The sequence below is a fragment of the Salmo salar genome, chromosome 04 (assembly GCF_965601325.2).
Source record: "Salmo salar chromosome 04, fSalSal1, whole genome shotgun sequence".
In the NCBI taxonomy this organism is placed as follows: domain Eukaryota; kingdom Metazoa; phylum Chordata; class Actinopteri; order Salmoniformes; family Salmonidae; genus Salmo; species Salmo salar.
In genome coordinates, this window is record NC_138294.1 from 53,012,191 (window position 1) to 53,029,619 (window position 17,429).

Consider the following 17,429-nt stretch of genomic DNA (forward strand, 5'->3'; position numbering starts at 1 on the left):
GAAATTGTGTCGAGGCACAGGGGAAGGGTACCAAAACATTTCTGCAGCATTGAAGGTCCCCAAGAACATAGCCTCCCATCGTTCTTAAATGGAAGAAGTTTGGAACCACCAAGACTCTTCCTAGAGCTGGCCGCCCGGCCAAACTGAACATTTGGGGGAGAAGGGCCTTGGTCAGGGAGGTGACCAAGAACCTGCTGGTCACTCTGACAGAGCTCCAGAGTTCCTCTGTGGAGATGGTAGAACCTTCCAGAAGGACAACCACCTCTGCAGCACTCTACCAATCAGGCCTTTATGGTAGAGTGGCCAGACAGAAGACACTCCTCAGTAAAAGGCACATGACAGCCCGCTTGGAGTTTGCCAAAAGGCACCTAAAGGGTCTCGGACCACGAGAAACAAGATTCTCTGGTCTGATGAATCCTAGATTGAACTCTTTGGCCTGAATGCCAAGCGTCACGTCTGGAGGAAACCTGGCACCATCCCTACAGTGACGCATGGTGGCAGCATCATGCTGTGGGGATGTTTTTCAGCGGCAGGGACTGGGAGACTAGTCAGGTTTGAGGGAAAGATGTATAGAGAGATCCTTGATGAAAACCTACTCCAGAGCACTCAGGACCTCAGATTGGGGCGAAGGGTCACCTTCCAACAGGACCTCGACCCTAAGCACACAGCCAAGACAATGCAGGAGTGGCTTCAGGACAAGTCTCTGAATGTCCTTGAGTGGCCCAGCCAGAGCTCGGACTTGAACCCAATCGAACATCTCTGGAGAGACCTCAAAATAGCTGTGCAGCGACGCTCCCCACCCAACCTGATGGAGCTTGAGAGAATCTGCAGAGAAGAATGGGAGAAACTTCCAAAATACAGATGTGCCAAGCTTGTAGCGTCATACCCAAGAAGACTCAATGTTGTAATCGCTGCCAAATGTGCTATAACAAAGTACTGACTAAAGGGTCTGAATACTTATGTAAATGTGATATTTCCGTTTTTTATTTGTAATAAATTAGCTAACATTTCTAAAACCCTGTTTTTGCTTTGTCATGATGGGTTATTGTGTGTAGATCGATGAGAAAAAAAACGATCTATTCAATTTCAGAATACGGTTGAGGAGTCAAGGAGTATGAGTACTTTCCGATGGCACTGTATGTACTGTTATTTTTGTTGTTGAAATAGTGCCCCTTGTGTGCACATTCAGGAATACTGTATACCCCGGTATGGTACAGAAACGATATGACTGTATGAAATGCCATCCTGACTCATGCGTTTACATTAAAGTTATCCGGAAGGTTGCTAAACTAGATCGATTCCCTGAGCTGACAAGGTAATCATTTGTTGTTCTGCCCCTGAACAAGGCAGTTAACCCACTGTTCCTCAGCCGTCGTTGTAACTAAGAATTTGTTCTTAACTGACTTGCCTAGTTAAATAAAGGTTAAAAAAATCATAATAATTGGATTGGGGCTACAGCTTAAGAGGATGAGAACGATGCTGAATGGGTGTAAACTAAGAAAATATATATTTTTAAATAAAATGTTAAAATAGCCAGTCTTGAAAATTTGGTAAGCTCACCTTCCTGAATTTCGTCACATATGGTGTATTCTATTTGAGGATCTTGCCTTGTTGTTGACATGTTTTTATTTGTCTCTTCCAGATCCTGCAGAGCATTGCCAACCATGTTTTATTCACCAAAGAGGAGCACATGAGGCCTTTCAATGACTTTGTCAAAAGCAACTTTGATGCAGCTAGAAGGTATGATAAAATAAGGATCTCTTCCCTCACTGAAATGTATTTGTTTTTATTGGATACTCATTAACCTATCAGGCCAAGCTGAATCTTGTTCATTTGTCCTTTTATGTTGTAGGTTTTTCCTGGACATTGCATCAGACTGCCCTGCCAGTGACTCCGTCAACCACAGCCTGTCCTTCATCAGTGATGGTAATGTTCTGGCCCTGCACCGGCTGCTGTGGAACAACCAGGAGAAGATAGGACAGTACCTCTCCAGCAACAGGTGACTGGGCTGAACAGTCCAACAGAGTTGTGTTGTATTGCTTGAGATGACTTATATGTTATAAGAGATATATATCTGTTTCTATGTAAGATGTTTTACATAACCCAGATCTTTAGGATGAACTGAATCCCACATTTGTTTACACCAATCTGATAAGCCCAGCTCACAGGAAGCGTTGTTTGAAACTATTGTACACCTCTGTACCTGCTGCATGTGGGAGAGGCTTATCAGAGAGTAGACTGGATCAAATCAAATTGTATTTGTCACATGCGCTGAATACAACAGGTTACAGTGATTTGCTTACTTACAAGCCCTAAACCAACAATGCAGTTTTAAGAAAAATACGTGTTTAGTAAAAAAATAACAAATAATTAAAGAGCAGCAGTAAAATAACAGTAGCGAGGTTATATACAGGGGGTATTGGTACAGAGTCATTGTGTGGGGGAGTACACGTCTGTCGTGCTAACCACTTCCTTGTTCTTCTTCAGGGATCACAAGGCAGTAGGGAGACGGCCGTTTGACAAGATGGCTACCCTCCTGGCCTACCTGGGGCCCCCAGAGCACAAACCTGTGGCTGACACCCACTGGTCCAGCCTCAACCTCACCAGCTCCAAGTTTGAAGAATTTATGACAAGGTACACACATCAAGTTACTATTAATCACATAGATCTCACTGTTACAAGCCGGTCTCATAAAACTGGATATGATAGTATCTGAGGCAGGGGTTGTTTTATTAGTACTCTGAAAGTACCTCCCGATCTTGTATTTGCTGCTTCAGACACCAGGTACATGAGAAAGATGAGTTCAAAGCCCTGAAGACCCTCAACATCTTCTACCAGGCTGGCACCTCCAAGAACGGCAACCCTGTCTTCTACTACATCACACGCAGGTGAGGCCTGCAGACTGTCACATTTCAACAGAGTCACAAAACGCTCTGTTCACTTCATCATGATGCATTTATTCAGAAACATTGATGCTGGAAACATTTTAAAACGAGGCATTGAGTTGGAGCACTCAACAAAAAAAGGCATAGATTAATTTATTTTAGTTCACTTTAATCCATTGTACAGATGAGAACAGGTGACTGATGTTTCGACGTCAAGCTGACGTCTTTCTCAGTGACTTGACAGTTGCACTTAGGCCACTAGGCTATAAATAGGAGCTATTTATACACAACAATGTAATAAAATAATGTTTCAAGGTAAATGGCAAATTAATACCAATAATAGGAGATCATGTCTGGTTAATCAATCGCATGTCTGGTTAATCAATATGGAATCATGAAATAAGCAAAAAAGTGTTAAACAAATCAAATATATTTTAGATTTGAGATTCTTCAAAGTAGCCACCCTTTGCCTTGATGACAGCTTTGCACACTCTTGGCATTCTCTCAACCAGCTTCATAAGGTGGAATGCATTTCAATTAACAGGTGTGCCTAGTTAAGTTAATTTGTGGAATTTCTTTCCTTAATGCGTTTGAGCCAATCAGTTGTGTTATGACCAGGTAGGGGTGATATACAGAAGATGGTAAAAGACCAAGCCCTTATTATGGCAAGAACAGCTCAAATAAGCAAAGAGAAATGACAGTCCATCATTACTTTAACACAAGAAGGCCAGTCAATCTGGATTTTTTTTTTTTTTTTGTGTCACTATCTTACACATGTCAAAGTGGAATTATGTTTTTGGAAATTTTACAAATTAATAAATGAAACGCTGAAATGTCTTGAGCTAATAAGTAGTCAACCCCTTTGTTTTGACAAGCCTAAATCATTTAAGGAGTAAAAATTTGCTGAAGTCATATAATACTTTGCATGGACTCACTCTGTGTGCAATAAGTGTTTAACATGATTTTTGAATGACTACCTTCTCTGTACCTCACACATACATTTGTCTGTTAGGTCCCTCAGTCGAGCAGTGAATTTAAAACAGATTCAACCACAAAGACCATGAAAGTTTTCCAATGCCTCGCAAAGAAGGGCACTTATTGGTATGTGGGTGAAAATCCCTTGGAGTATGGTGAGGTTATTAATCACACTTTGGATGGTGTATCAATACACTCAGTCACTAGAAAGATACAGGCGTCCTTCCTAACTCAGTTGCCTCAGTAGAAGGTCAATGGTGACTTTAAAACAGAGTTAAACAAATAGTTTAATGGCTGTGATAGGATAAAACTAAGGATGGATCAACAACATTGTAGTTACTCCACAATACTAAATTGACAGAGTGAAACAAAGCAAGCCTGTACAGAATAAAAATATTCCAAAACATGCATCCTGTTTGCAACAACACACTAAAGTGATACTGTAAAAAATGTGGCAAAGCAATTAACTTTTTTCTCCTGAATACTAAGTGTTATGTTTGGGGCAAATCCAATTCAACACATTACTGAGTACCACTCTTAATATTTTAAAGCATAGTGGTGTCTGGTTCATGTTATGGGTATGCTTGTAATTAAGGACTGGAATTTTTCAGGATAAAAAAATGTATGGAATAGAGCTAAGCACAGGCAATATCCTAGAGGACAACCTGGTTGTTTGCTTTCCACCAGATATTGGGAGATGCATTCACCTTTCAGCAGGACAATAACCTAAAACCCTAGGCCAACTCTATACTGGAGTTGCTTACCAAGAAGACCGTGAATCTTCCTGAGTGTCCGAGTTACAGTTTTGACTTAAATCTGCTTGAAAATCTGTGGCAAGACCTGAAAGTGGTTGTCTAGAGATGATCAACAATCAGTTTCACAGAGTTGAAGATATTTTTGAAAAGAATAATGGGCAAATGTTGCACAATCCAGGTGTGGAAAGCTCTTAGAGACTTACACAGAAAGACTCACAGCTGTAATTTCTGCCAAAGGTGCTTTTACAAAGTATTGACTCAGTGGTGTGAATACTCATGTAAGTTAGATATTTCTGTATTTCATTTTCAATAAATTTGCAACTATTTCTAAAAACATGTTTTCAATTTGTCATTAGGGGATATTGAATCCATTTTGAATTCAAGTTGTAACGTAACAAAATGTGGAATAAATCAAGGAGTATGAATACTTTCTGAAGGCGCTGTTATGTAGTAAAAAATGTTGTACCTGTGTGGCATAGGATGTGAAGTCTGAAACCACTTGAAGCTGGGATGTCCCTCCTTCCATTTCATTTGGTCTTCTGACTGTCCATCAACTCCTGGCTGAACCCTACGTCACAGCCACTGACAAAGCACATGCCTGCTATCCTTACATCGTGCAGAAGGAGAGAGTGGTCACTATTGCATACTCAGTGATCGATTTATAGCCATTCATCTAAATTAATTCATTTTTATTTATAATTTTTTAAAAACATTTTAGTATTTTTTAAATGTTTTTTAAATATTTTTTTAACCAACACTTTCTGTTTGTCATAGATGGAAAAGATTGATATGGCTAATGACATCATTATAGTTGACCATTGGCAGCGAACCTCAAAGGGGATGGCCAGTATTTTTGTTGAGCTACCAGTTGAAATTCACAATGCTGTCTACCTGAGATCCACTCATCTACAGCCCATAGACATTCACACACACACACACACCACACACACACACACACACACACACACACACACACACTGTGGTGCCAATAGAAACAAAGGTACAGTATGGTGCCACCTGCTGCTGAGTCAAGGTCATAGCCTATAGAATGTTTGGAAATAACTGTTTAATAGTCAAGAAACAGGCAAACACATCTCGGAGGTGAAGTAAGGGCCATTAAGGAACTATTACAAGTTAACGATGAAAACAGAGTTATGCAGATAGTGAATACTAAAGCCTTTTTTCCAACATCCAAATAATGATGTGTACGGCGGTAGACTGGTAGTGTAAAATGTACATTGATGCTACCTGTGCATGTCATATGTTATTGATTAGTCATGCAGAAGAGAGTGCGTTTGAGAGGTAGTGAGTGTCTGACACAGTATTCTGAATGGTAAGAAAACAGAATGTTGGTTTAATGACACTCATTTGTGTGTGTTTGTGCAGTTGTCCAATAGACTGACAAGGACATTAACTCCAGACATTTTAATTGAACTTTCAGAGAACGTACAGGGTGAGAGTCAGGAAGAGCCACAGGTTCAGTACTAGTGGGAGAGTAGACCTGGCGCTGGGGGCTGGGCTGGTGTTGTGGTCCGGGGAGCCACCCTGGTTGGCCCTCTTGACACTCCTGGTGCGGAGGGTGGCCGTTCTCCTTGTGATGGTAGAGGGGTTGTTGGTGAAGGCTGTATCTGTGGTGTAGATGCTGTCAGTAGTAAAGGTTGTGTCTGTTATGAAGGGGCCGTCTGTGGTTGACGTGCTGCTGTCGGTGTGGGACCTGTCAGCGGGCAGGGTGGAAATGGCCAGAGGGGTTGAGGTGAATGGGTAGTGGTCTGTGAAGAGGTTGTTGTTCTCTGGTCCACTGGGGTGTCCTGGGGCTCTCCTGGTGTGGAGTTGGGTGTTGAGCAGGGCAGACTCGGACAGGTACCAAGGCCACCTGGTGAGGGCCTCTGGGGGAGGGGGGTGGCTTAGCGCCTCCTGAGTACCAGCAGCCAGGGGAGGCTGAGTGTAGGAGGCAAAGTGCCACCCTCCAGTCCTGGCCGGGTGGGGCTCTCCACAGACGGGGTGAGTGTGGCAGGGGCAGCCAAGCACGCGGGTGGAAGTGTGCTGGAGCCAGGCCAGCAGGTGGGTGATGTTGGTCTGGTGCTCACATGCCCAGGGGTTGTCCCCCAGGGAGAGGAGCCTCAGGCTGCCTAGCTGGCTGAAGGCCTGGGGGCCCACAGAGGAGAAGCGGTTGGAGTGCAGGTAGAAGGTGGTCAGCCTGGACATCCGGTTCAGAGTGCCAGGCAGGATCTGCACCAGGGAGTTGTGGGACAGGTCTACGGTCTCTAAGCTGGCGGGCATGTTGGTGGGCACGGTCCAGAAGTGGTTGTGGCTGAAGTTGAGCAGGCGTAGGCTGGTCAGGGTGTTGTTGATGAACACGGCCCGCTCCAGCTTGTTGTTGGACAGGTCTAGGACCCGCAGGTTCCACTGGTAGGCCGTGTCATTCTTGTCCAGTAGGTGGATGTGGTTGGCTGCAGCGTGGAGCTCCCACAGTGCCTTTGGCAGGGCGGTGGGCAGGCGGACCAGCCTGTTGTGGGACAGGTCCAGGATGCGGAGGTGGGCGAAGGTACTCAGCTGGCCGCCCAGGTCATGGATGCGGTTGTGAGACAGGTTGAGGGAGTGCAGGTTGTGCTGCAGGCCCAGGGGCAGCGTCCTCAGGCCCCTCCAGGAACAGTCCACCTCTCTGTGGCTGCGGTTACAGGTACACATGGTGGGGCAGACAGCCAGGGCCTGGAGACACAGCAGCATCAACAGCCATAGCACGGCCACACAGTGGGGAGGGCCACTGGGGGGCATCAGTAGCACACGCCTTGAAACACAGGAGGAATGGGTTAGAAACATGATGGCAAACCCACTTTGGTACCAAGATGCTACATATCAGCAGCATCTAGTAGTAAAACCTTATAGTCCACGTAGGTAGTAGACCAAGAACTAGCAGTGTGAATGAATGAGAGGCAGACTGCACCAGTAGTGGAGTAGAGGCTGCTGAACAGACTAGAGACCACAGTTCAGATCTCATTCTCTCCCATTCTGCTCTGCTCCTCTCTCTCTCATTCTGCTCTGCTCCTCTCTCTCTCATTCTGCTCTGCTCCTCTCTCTCTCTCTCATTCTGCTCTGCTCCTCTCTCTCTCATTCTGCTCTGCCACTCTCTCTCTCCCATTCTGCTCTGCTCCTCTCTCTCTCTCATTCTGCTCTGCTCCTCTCTCTCTCTCATTCTGCTCTGCTCCTCTCTCTCTCTCATTCTGCTCTGCTCCTCTCTCTCTCTCATTCTGCTCTGCTCCTCTCTCTCTCTCTCATTCTGCTCCTCTCTCTCTCTCTCATTCTGCTCCTCTCTCTCTCTCTCATTCTGCTCCTCTCTCTCTCTCTCATTCTGCTCCTCTCTCTCTCTCTCTCATTCTGCTCCTCTCTCTCTCTCTCTCATTCTGCTCCTCTCTCTCTCTCTCTCTCTCTCATTCTGCTCCTCTCTCTCTCTCTCTCTCATTCTGCTCCTCTCTCTCTCTCTCTCATTCTGCTCCTCTCTCTCTCTCTCTCTCATTCTGCTCCTTTCTCTCTCTCTCTCATTCTGCTCCCCTCTCTCTCTCATTCTGCTCCTCTCTCTCATTCTGCTCCTCTCTCTCTCTCATTCTGCTCTGCTCCTCTCTCTCTCTCTCTCTCTCATTCTGCTCTGCTCCTGTAACAGCCCCTCTCTCTCCCATGGAGGCTCCCTAATATCTGGCACATGGAGGCAGTACATGCACTGTACCAACACACCTGAACATGTATGACTGTGACCTCTATAATCATGCAGGTATAGTAATCAGGCAGTGTGTGTAGAGATGCACTCAGTCAGTCACAGTGCTGCAGATATACCTTCTCCAGCATGCTCATGCATGCAACACAGTATGTGAGTAGGGTTTAAACGTTTGTCTTTAACTCCTACAGTCCGGGACCTATTTATTTAGGGAGTTCCCCCATCCTCCCTAGCAACAGACTAGTGGGCAGTGTCATGCTTTCACTACAATAGCTTGTAGATAGTTTTGAAGAGGATGTTCTGATTGGCTTGGGTTATTAGTCTGTAGGGGATACCTTTTAGAAGATGGTTGTAGTTCACTTGAGATGGGAATTCCCTGCTGTCCCATTTCACTGATGTTAATTAGCCTGTTGGATATATAGCCCAGTCAGTGAGTGTCAGCTATTGAGCAGGGAGTTGTGCCTACTAGAACAGGCTGACTAGATGGGTTTTATAGAGGACTGAGCCCCCGGCCAGTCCCACAGCAAGCCAGAGTCAGAGATGATGTATTGTGAGCAGTGCAGATATTGTTACTGTAGCACCACGGTCATGTGTGTAAGGGTGTGTGTGTGTGTGTGTGTGCATTTCTACTTTCTTGTTTTTCTATTTGATTCCATCGGTGTGTGAGAGTAGAGACACTCACCTTTTCTTCATCTTTGCATTCCAGTCTCTCCTCTCCTCTGTGGTCCCCAGCCCAGGCTGATCTCCCGCCTTTGTCTCCTGAAACACTGGAGTGGCTGCTGCAATGCTGATGAGGGATTTTCCTGGGTTTGACCGGTTTTCGCTCATTCACTGTTTTTAACGCTCTTGCTTTTTCCCTTCTTACCTTCTGAGGCTGTTTTGTCCCCTGGTTTTGTCCTTCATCCCTCTTTCTTCTCTGGAGGATGGACTGTTAGGAGGATCCGTCTCTTCTATCCTTCAGGTTCAGTGATGCAGGGAGCATTAAACAGTGTAAGCTCCTACTGCTTAAGCAGCCCCTGCCGGCTCTGTGCAGGGAAGAGTGTGTGTGTGTGTCTTGGGGAGGGGGGAAAGTGGGAGGGGTGTAGGAGAAGAGTAGAGGGATGCAGAGCAGCTCATAGCTATTGATGACTGAGGAGCTAGGGGCTGCTGACGCCAATGTTTCATAATCACTATCCTTTCACTCATTCAAATAAATCTCTTCCTGTTTCTCTCTCTCTCCCCACACCTTCCTCTTTCCATTTCTCTGTATTAAGCTAGCACTACCAATTTAATTCCACTGACTCACTGCACCATGGAAGTGCATTGATTTTGGTATGGCACAACGATGTTCTTCATATTTACTATAATAGTTATGTACCCAATTTGAAGGCCCCCCTTACAAATATTGCTGTAATGGAAAACCTTTGTATTTGGATTGAAGTTGGTGTCTGTATTATGTCATCACGGACAACCCATTTTAGACTTGGCATGCAATACATCCACGCATTCATCATGTTGTCAGCCATAAGTAGCTGAATAAATATCTAGGAAAGATGCTGGGAACACGAAGAAGGGATCTGTGGCGGGGTGGAAGTTTAGAATGTGGTGCTTTGTTGTTTTTTTCCCTCTCTGGTCAGTGAAAACAGGGCATTCTTTGAGAGCCCAGTGGTACTGCCCAGCAGAGAGACGGACTCACTCTGCTTACTAATGCCCAGGCTCACACGCTCCGTAATGGATCGTCTTGCACACACTCTCACACACTCACACACATTTAGCCGTCTCTCAGACACACTCCCTGTAGCAGAGAAGCACTCAGGAAGCACTTGACAAGGTGTCGTAATTCTTTATTGTTCTATACAAAGGATAGATGGAGCTAGAGTAGAGAAATTGGAATTCTTCATTACTGTAGAGAAAAGATCAAGGAAGTGATGTTGAATTGTAGTAATACGTTGTGAGAGTGTTTCTAGAAGAGCTTTGTTGCTTAAAATCCTCTAAATGCAGTCTCTTTACTTGACCTGATACTACAGTTCAGTGGTGGTGGTTGGTTCTGCTTTTGTAATATTAACAGCATTTCTATTGCATTTAAAATGTATAAAAAATAAGTGAGGGAAATGGGAGATGAAATATGACGACAAGCAAGCTGTGATATATCCACTAGACAAAATAGGAGTCAGTTGCTCTGATCAGTGTCACTGAGGAATGCTATACATTTGAACAAATAGTTATTTTTGTATAAAGCTACTGTGGTATTGAAAAATCACTCAATTTGTCTAAGCAAACAGCTGTCAGTGCAAAAGCAGATGGTCTCTTTAGGGCAATAGAGGCTGTTGTATTAAACTTGCTGTACCAATCAGTATGCGGTCTGAGAAGGTCACCATGAGTGCACCCCTCACCCCACCACCACATCACTGGAGGCCTGGGAGGAAGGAGAGGCTGTTGTGGCTGCGGGGTCAGAGGGCTTTGCAGGCTGGTTGATGGTGACTGGGCTCTCCTGGCTGGGGGTCGCCGCTCCATTTTCAGCACTTCCTGACGTGACGTTAGCTGTGGCTGCCCCCTTCTCTTCCTTCTTCGCCATCTCATCTTTCCCTTGCTCCTTGACTTCCTTCTCTGGCTCCTCTTCCTTGCCCCTCTCCCCCTCCTGCGTCTGTCTGAGCTCTGGCATCATCAGGCTGGTCTCACTGGGCTCAGAGCCAGGCCTCTCCTTGGTCTTCTGCCCAGTGCCCCAGTGCCCAGAACCACTCACCAGGTCTACGTTGTTGCGGGTGGGGCGGCTGCTGATGGTGCTGCTACACAGCTGGTGCTTCAGGTGGAACACCTGGTATAACAGCACCACGGTGGAGACCAGCAGGACGGTACACAGGACCACCAGGCAACCCGCCACTATCAGCAGGATGGTGCCATTCATCTCTGTAAACAGACAGTCGGGACAGGGGTCGGGATGGGCATTAGCGTAGGGTCTGGATGGTGTGTTGGTGTTTGCTGGGATGTTGGTTCCAGATGTTGCCCTAGTGGAGTGTGTAGTTGAGGTTTGATTTGTTGTTGTGGTTAAACCTGTAGTTACAGATGGTCCCATGGTTGTGTCAGGGTTAGCCCCACATCCCATTAGTACTACACTGTACAGCAAGAGGCAGACCCGGGAGCCATTCATATTTCTATTGGGAAAGAGTGAGAAAAAAGAGTGAGGTTGACTGGTGACTCTCAGAAAGTATAATAGGATCTCAATTTTTGTAACAGTTCCTATTGTGATTTCATGTGAGTGTCAGTTTCCATACTGTCTGATGTCATTCAATCAGCAGATCAATGCTCTCACCTGAGATGTCTTGGTTAATTTGAACCATTATTCATTTGTTTTGCCCAGAATGTATTTTAGATCATTGACGATCAATGTTCACTTCCAGTTTAGGCCAGCACATTTTTCAAAAATGAACTGATATTGTGCAATTTCTATCTCCCAGAAAATGTAGTTCAAGCGATTCTGGTCAATATAGACCGTAACCTATACATTCTGGTCAATATAGACCGTAACCTATACATTCTGGCCAATATAGACCGTAACCTATACATTCTGGCCAATATAGACCGTAACCTATACATTCTGGTCAATATAGACCGTAACCTATACATTCCGACCAATATAGACCGTAACCTATACATTCTGGCCAATATAGACCGTAACCTATACATTCTGGCCAATATAGACCGTAACCTATACATTCTGGTCAATATAGACCGTAACCTATACATTCTGGCCAATATAGACCGTAACCTATACATTCTGGCCAATATAGACCGTAACCTATACATTCTGGGTATGATGAACAAAATCTCACTATTGAATTTCCTTATAGTTAGGTTTTCAAAATAATAGACTATACAATTTTGTATATTTTTTTTTAAATGACTATTTCCAAACTTTTTTTTCTGTTCTTAAATATGTTAATGTCACTTACCTTGACGGAGTTGACAAGTTTGTGTGTGGTACTTCGTAACACGGGAGAAGCCAGGCAAGATAAAAAAAAACAGCCGTATGTGAGCAATTTTATAAAAGCGAAATGTCTGGGGGGGGAAAGGGGTGTGAGAGAAGCATTCAAGCCTTCATCACGCTCGCACAGTAAGGATATGTTTCCTGTACCGCTCTCACTTCTCCTTTGCGGCTTTATTTGAATCTAAAGGTAACTGCCAAAATAACGGAAACACTGGAGTAAAAGAAGGACACAAAGTATATTGAAAGCACTTGAATCCACACAGGTGTGCTTCCTGATTGAATTAAGCAATTAACACCCCATCATGCTTAGGGTCATGTATAAAAATGCTGGGCAGGCCATTATTTTTCCCATTATTTTGGCTACCATGTCCCCATCCACAGGGCACGAGTGGTCACTGAATGGTTTGATGAGCATGAAAATGATGTAAACCATATGGCATGTCTGTCGCAGTCACCAGATCTCAACCCTATTGAACACTTATGGGAGATTCTGGAGCCGCGACTGATACAGTGTTTTCCACCACCATCAACAAACACCAAATGATGGAATTTCTGGTGGAAGAATGGCGTCGCATCCCTCCAATAGAATTCCAGACACTTGTAGAATCTATACCAAGGTGCATTGAAGCTGTTCTGGCCCAATGCCCTATTAAGATGCTTTATGTTGGTGTTTCCTTTATTTTGGAAGTTACCTGTATATCAGTTTGTGTGTGTGTGATGATTAGCTTGGTCACACAGAAGCCAGAGAGTAAGCACTATGGTTAACACCCTACAACAGGTGGGCTGTTGAGAGGAGTGGAAACATGCTGTGTTGTCTTGGAGACAAGAAGTGTTTGTTATAATTACTAATCAAATTGTATTTGTTACAGTGAAATGCTTACTTACAAGCCCATAAACCAACAATGCAATTTTAAGAAAAAGACCTAAAAAGAAAACAAATAAAAGTAACAAAGAGCAGCAGTATATACAGGGGGTACTGGTACAGAGTCAATGTTAGTCGAGGTAATTGAGGTAATATGTACAGTTGAAGTCGGAAGTTCACATACACTTATGTTGGAGTCATTAAAACGTATTTTTCAACCACTCCACAAATGTCTTGTTAACAAACTATAGTTTTGACAAGTCGGTTAGGACATCTACTTTGTGCATGACACAATTTTTTTACAGACAGATTATTTCACTTAGTGAATTATATCACAATTCCAGTGGGTCGGAAGTTAACATACACTAAGTTGACTGTGCCTTTTAAACAGCTTGGAAAATTCCAGAAAATTATGTCATGGCTTTAGAAGCTTCTGATAGGCTAATTGACATAATTTGAGTCAATTGGAGGTGTACCTGTGGATTTATTTCAAGGTCTACCTTCAAACTCAGTGCCTCTTTGCTTGACATCATAGGAAAATCAAAAGTAATCAGCCAACACCTCAGAAACAAAATTGTAGACCTCCACAAGTCTGGTTCATCCTTGGGAGCAATTTCCAAATGACTGAAGGTACCACGTTCATCTGTACAAACAATAGTACGCAAGTATAAACATCATGGGACCATGCAGCCGTCATACCGCTCAGGAAGGAGACGTGTTCTGTCTCCTAGAGATGAACGTACTTTGGTGCGAAAAGTGCTGATCAATCCCAGAACAACAGCAAAGGACCTTGTGAGGACGCTGGAGGAAACGGGTACAAAAGTATCTATATCCACAGTAAAACGAGTCCTATATCGTCATACCCTGAAAAGCTGCTCAGCAAGGAAGAAGCCACTGCTCCAAAACCGCCATAAAAAAGCCAGACTATGGTTTGCAACTGTACATGGGGACAAATATCGTACTTTTTGGAGAAATGTCCTCTGGTCTGTTAAAACAAAAATAGAATTGTTTAGCCATAATGACCGTTGTTATGTTTGGAGGGTAAAGGGAGAGGCTTGCAAGCCGAAGAACACCATCCCAACCGTGAAGCACAGGGGTGGCAGCATCATGTTGTGGGGCTGCTTTGCTGCAGGAGGGACTGGTGCACTTCACAAAATAGGTCAGCATCATGAGGGAGGAAAATTATGTGGATATATTGTAGCAACATCTCAAGACATCAGTCAGGAAGTGAAATCTTGGTCGCAAATGGGTCTTCCAAATGGACAATGACCTCAAGCATACTTCCAAAGTTGTGGCAAAATGGCTTAAGGACAACAAAGTCAAGGTATTGGAGTGGCCATCACAAAGCCCTGACCTCAATCCTATAGAACATTTGTGGGCAGAACTGAAAAAGTGTGTGCGAGCAAGGAGGCCTACAAACCTGACTCAGTAACACCAGCTCTGTCAGGAGGAATGGGCCAAAATTCACCCAACTTATTGTGGGAAGCTTGTGGAAGTCTACCCGATACGTTTGACCCCTAGTTAAGCAATTTAAAGGCAATGCTACCAAATACTAATTGAGTATATGTAAACTTCTGACCCACTGGGAATGCGATGAAAGAAATAAAAGCTGAAATAAATAATTCTCTACTATTATTCTGACATTTCACATTCTTAAAATAAACTGGTGATCCTAACTGACCTAAGACAGAGAATTTTTACAAGGATTAAATGTCAGGAATTGTGAAACTGAGTTTAAATGTATTTGGCTAAGGTGTATGTAAACTTCCGACTTCAACTGTACATGTGACTATGCCTTTATAATAAACAGAGTAGCAGCACTGTAAAAAAAAAAGAGGTGGGGGCAATGCAAATAGTTCCAGTTGCCATTTGATTAGATGTTCAGGAGTCTTATGGCTTGGGGGTAGAAGCTGTTTTTTAGAAGCCTATTGGACCTAGAGTTGGCCCTCTGGTACCGCTTGCTGTGCAGAACCGTTAATGACTAGGGTGGCTGGAGACTTTGACAATTTTTAGGGCCTTCCTCTGACACCGCCTGGTATAGAGGTCCTGGATGGCAGGAAGCTTGGCCCCAGTGATGTACTGGGAGGTACGCACTACCCTTTGTAGTGCCTTGCGGTTGGAGGCCGAGCAGTTGCCATACCAGTCAAGATGCTCTCGATGGTGCAGCTGTAGAACCTTTTGAGGATCTGAGGACTCATTCCAAATATTTTCAGTCTCCTGAGATGGAATAGGTTTTGTCGTGTCCTCTTCACGACTGTCTTGGTGTGCTTGGATGTTTGTTTGTGATTTGGACACCAAGGAACTAAACTCTCAACCTGCTCCGCTACAGCCCTGTCGATGTGAATGGGGGTGTGTTCGGTCCTCTTTTTCCTGTAGTCCACAATCATCTCCTTTGTCTTGATCACGTTGAGGGAGAGGTTGTTGTCCTGGCTCCACACGGTCAGGACTCTGACCTCCCTATAGGCTGTCTCGTCGTTGTCGGTGAACAGGCCTACCACAGTTGTGTCGTCTGCAAACTTAATGATGGTGTTGGAGTCGTGCCTGGCCACGTAGTCTTGGGTGAACAGGGAGTACAGGAGGGGACTGAGCATGCTCCCCTGAGTGGCCCCTGTGTTGTTACCTATCCTTACCACCTGGGGGCAGCCTGTCAGGAAATCCAGGATCCAGTTGCAGAGGGAGGTGTTTAGTCCCAGGGTCCTTAGCTTAGTGATGAGCTTTGAGGGCTCTATGGTGTTGAACACTGAACTGTAGTCAATGAATAGCGTTCTCACATAGGTGTTCCTTTTGTCCAGGTGGGAAAGGTCAGTGTGGAGTGCAATAGAGATGGCATGATCTGTTGGGGCGGTATGCAAATTGGAGTGGGTCTAGGGATTCTGGGATAATGGTGTTGATGTGAGCCATGACCAGCCTTTCAAAGCACTTCATGGCTACAGACTTGAGCGCCTTCGGTTCGGTAGTCATTTAGGCAGGTTACCTTGGTGTTGGTATTACAGACTCAGACAGGGAGAGGTTGAAAATGTCAGTGAAGACACTTGCAAGTTGGTCAGCGCATGCTCGGGGTACACGTCCTGGTAATCCGTCAGGTCCTGCGGCCTTGTCAATGTTGACCTGTTTGAAGGTCTTACTCGCATCGGCCAAGGAGAACGTGATCACACAGTCATCCGGAACATCTGATGCTCTCATGCATGTTCCAGCGTTACTTGCCTCCAAGCAAGCATAGAAGTAATTGAGCTTGTCTGGTAGGCTCGTGTCACTGGGCAGCTCGTGGTTGTGTTTCTGTTTGTAGTCTGTAATAGTTTACAAGCACTGCCACACCCGACGAGCATCGGAGCCGGTGTGGTACGATTCGATCTTAGTCCTGTATTGGTGCTTTGCCTGTTGGATGGTTCGTCGGGGGGCATAGCGGGAATTCTTATAAGCTTCCGGGTTAGAGTTCCGCTCCTTGAAAGCGGCAGCTCTGCACTTTATCTCAGTGTGGATGTTGCCTGTAATCCATGGCTTCTAGTTGGGGTATGTACGTACAGTCACTTTGGGGACGAAGACATCGATGCACTAATTGATGAAGCCAGTGACTGATGTTGTCTACTCCTTAATGGCATTGGAAGAATCCCAGAACATATTCCAGTCTGTGCTAGTAAAACAGTCCTGTTGCTTAGTATCTGCTTCATCTGACCATTTTTTTTTTTTATTGACCGAGGAGGATAGTGTTATGGTCAGATTTGGCAAATGGAGGGCGAGGGAGAGCTTTGTACTGCTCTGTGTGTGGAGTAAAGGTGGCCTAGAGTTATTTTTTTCCCCCTCTGGTTGCACATTTAACATGCTGGTAGAAATTAGGTAAAAAGGGATTTAAGTTTCCTTTCATTAAAGTTCCCGGACACTAGGAGCGCCGCCTCTGGATGAGCGTTTTCATGTTTGCGTATGGCTGTATACAACTCATTGAGTGCAGTCTTGGTTCCAGTATCGGTTTGTGGTGGTAAATAGACAGCTACAAAGAATATAGATGACAACTCTCTTGGTAGATAGTGTGGTCTGCAGATTATCATGAGATACTCTACCTCAGGTGAGCAAAACCTCGAGACTTCCTTAGATATCGTGCACCAGCTGCTGTTTACAAATATACATAGACTGCCACCCCTTGTCTTACCATAGGCTGCAGTTCTGACCTTCCGATACAGTGTGTAAGCCACCAGCTGTATGTTATTCAGGTCGTCATTCAGCCATGACTTGGTGAAACATAAGATGTTAGTTTTTAATGTCCTGTTGATAGGACATTACGTGC

At 44.7% G+C, this 17,429-nt stretch overlaps 2 protein-coding genes across 7 annotated transcripts in view; one reads left to right on the forward strand and one right to left on the reverse strand.

Annotated features, from left to right (window-relative positions):
• Positions 1-17,429, forward strand: part of LOC106603288 (neurofibromin) — a 74,600-nt gene that overhangs the window by 32,431 nt on the left and 24,740 nt on the right. For all 6 annotated transcript variants that reach the window (XM_082974549.1, XM_082974552.1, XM_082974553.1 and 3 more), the window contains 4 exons: positions 1,643-1,740; positions 1,853-1,999; positions 2,488-2,634; positions 2,778-2,888. In XM_082974549.1, the coding sequence (XP_082830675.1) occupies positions 1,643-1,740; positions 1,853-1,999; positions 2,488-2,634; positions 2,778-2,888 (503 nt within the window). The remainder of the gene's footprint in view (positions 1-1,642; positions 1,741-1,852; positions 2,000-2,487; positions 2,635-2,777; positions 2,889-17,429) is intronic.
• Positions 10,131-12,419, reverse strand: LOC123742469 (uncharacterized). Its single transcript, XM_045717023.2, has 2 exons — positions 12,254-12,419; positions 10,131-11,455 (listed from the first exon to the last, which is right to left on the reverse strand). The coding sequence occupies exon 2, from the start codon at positions 11,449-11,451 to the stop codon at positions 10,693-10,695; it is 759 nt and encodes a 252-aa protein (XP_045572979.2). The 5' UTR covers positions 11,452-11,455; positions 12,254-12,419; the 3' UTR covers positions 10,131-10,692.